Source organism: Poecilia formosa, unplaced genomic scaffold (assembly GCF_000485575.1).
Source record: "Poecilia formosa unplaced genomic scaffold, Poecilia_formosa-5.1.2 Scaffold581, whole genome shotgun sequence".
Taxonomy (NCBI): domain Eukaryota; kingdom Metazoa; phylum Chordata; class Actinopteri; order Cyprinodontiformes; family Poeciliidae; genus Poecilia; species Poecilia formosa.
In genome coordinates, this window is record NW_006800520.1 from 186,685 (window position 1) to 188,048 (window position 1,364).

At 43.5% G+C, this 1,364-nt stretch overlaps 1 protein-coding gene across 2 annotated transcripts in view; it reads right to left on the minus strand.

Moving 5' to 3' along the window:
• Positions 1–1,364, minus strand: part of macroh2a1 (macroH2A.1 histone) — a 15,503-nt gene that overhangs the window by 10,236 nt on the left and 3,903 nt on the right. Inside the window, exons 5-6 of one of the 2 annotated variants that reach the window (XM_007541019.2) lie at positions 1,127–1,231; positions 172–271 (exon numbers count right to left, since the gene is read on the minus strand). In XM_007541019.2, the coding sequence (XP_007541081.1) occupies positions 172–271; positions 1,127–1,231 (205 nt within the window). The remainder of the gene's footprint in view (positions 1–171; positions 272–1,126; positions 1,232–1,364) is intronic. The other variant, XM_007541020.2, reaches the window with a different exon arrangement.

Genomic DNA, 1,364 nt, shown 5'->3' on the forward strand with positions numbered 1-1,364 from the left:
TGCTGAGCTGCTGCTCGTGATTGGACTAGGCCGATCTGCTGAGCTGCTGCTCGTGATTGGACTAGGCCGATCTGCTGAGCTGCTGCTCGTGATTGGACTAGGCCGATCTGCTGAGCTGCCGGACGTTCAAGGATCTCCGTCTGAAATCCCCCGGTGGGGGGCGGGTCTCACCTAGGTCATCTTTCAGCTCAAGGTCGGCGTTGGTGGGGTTGATGACCCCGTCCACGTCAAAGCCAGCCAAGTTACTGACCTCGCTGTGGATGAGGTTGAGCTGTGGAGGCGCATGCACAGGAGGAAGAGGAGCAGAACGATGAAGAGGCAGAGCGTTAGCGCCAGACACACTCTGCAGATCACAGGAATACCTTGAAGTTCTGGACCGAGCCCAAACCGATCACCGATCAGTAACCTTCATTGATAATACCAAGCATGAACCAGCTGAGATTAGGACGGAAACCATTAATCAGATTATTCAATTATTCAAATAATCGTCAACTAATTTGGTAATCGATCAGGAGAGCATTTTACTGAGATAACAACACAGAAACCTGGAGCAAAACCAGATCAGTTTTAAACATGTTTCACCAAAAAAACCATGCTGGCATTTTCATCGTTTTCCTTATGGGACCAAAATCTCAAGGTATTCCTCAAAGATTTCCAACCGTAACACCAAATCAGCACAGATTAACGCAGACATGAAGCTTTTTATTTCACCAACTAAACATCGAAATGGAAAGTCTGATTACAGGAAGGAAAATCACCTGCAAGAGAGACAGAAATCAGGACAGAACGGCAGAGGAAGACTCAAAGTTTTCTAAATTAACTGGTTTCATTTAGAAAACTTTGACCAATTCATGAAATTGTAATAATTTATGTCAGAGCAAATTGTACTCAGTTTGTGAAACTATTGCAGGAACCGAAGCAAAGAGGATAAATAATGTGATTCTGATCTGCCAGAAATATTCTCTGAACTTACCAAAACAATATATGAATTAATAATGAGTTTTTAACAACTCTTTATATCAATATTTGTAAAAAAAACATCAAGAAAAATGCAAAAATATTAACTCCTTATAGCTAAGTCATTCATTGATGCTGTGTTTGTGTTTAGGTGGAGCAGATTTCTGACCTTTTGACCCAGGAAGAGACTCTTGGTGGAGAGCACGGTGAAGCTGTCGGCCAGAGATCCCTCCGTCGTGCTGTCTGCCGACGCCGACTTGCTCACCTCGCCTCTCTGCAGAGACCAGACCAGCAGCAAGATGTCAATAAAGTATTTATCAGCTTTAGTTAACAACCAACCAATCAAATGTTCTCTGTGCAGCATGTCAGCAGCAGGCTTTTCAAAGAGCTTTACATCATAAACACAG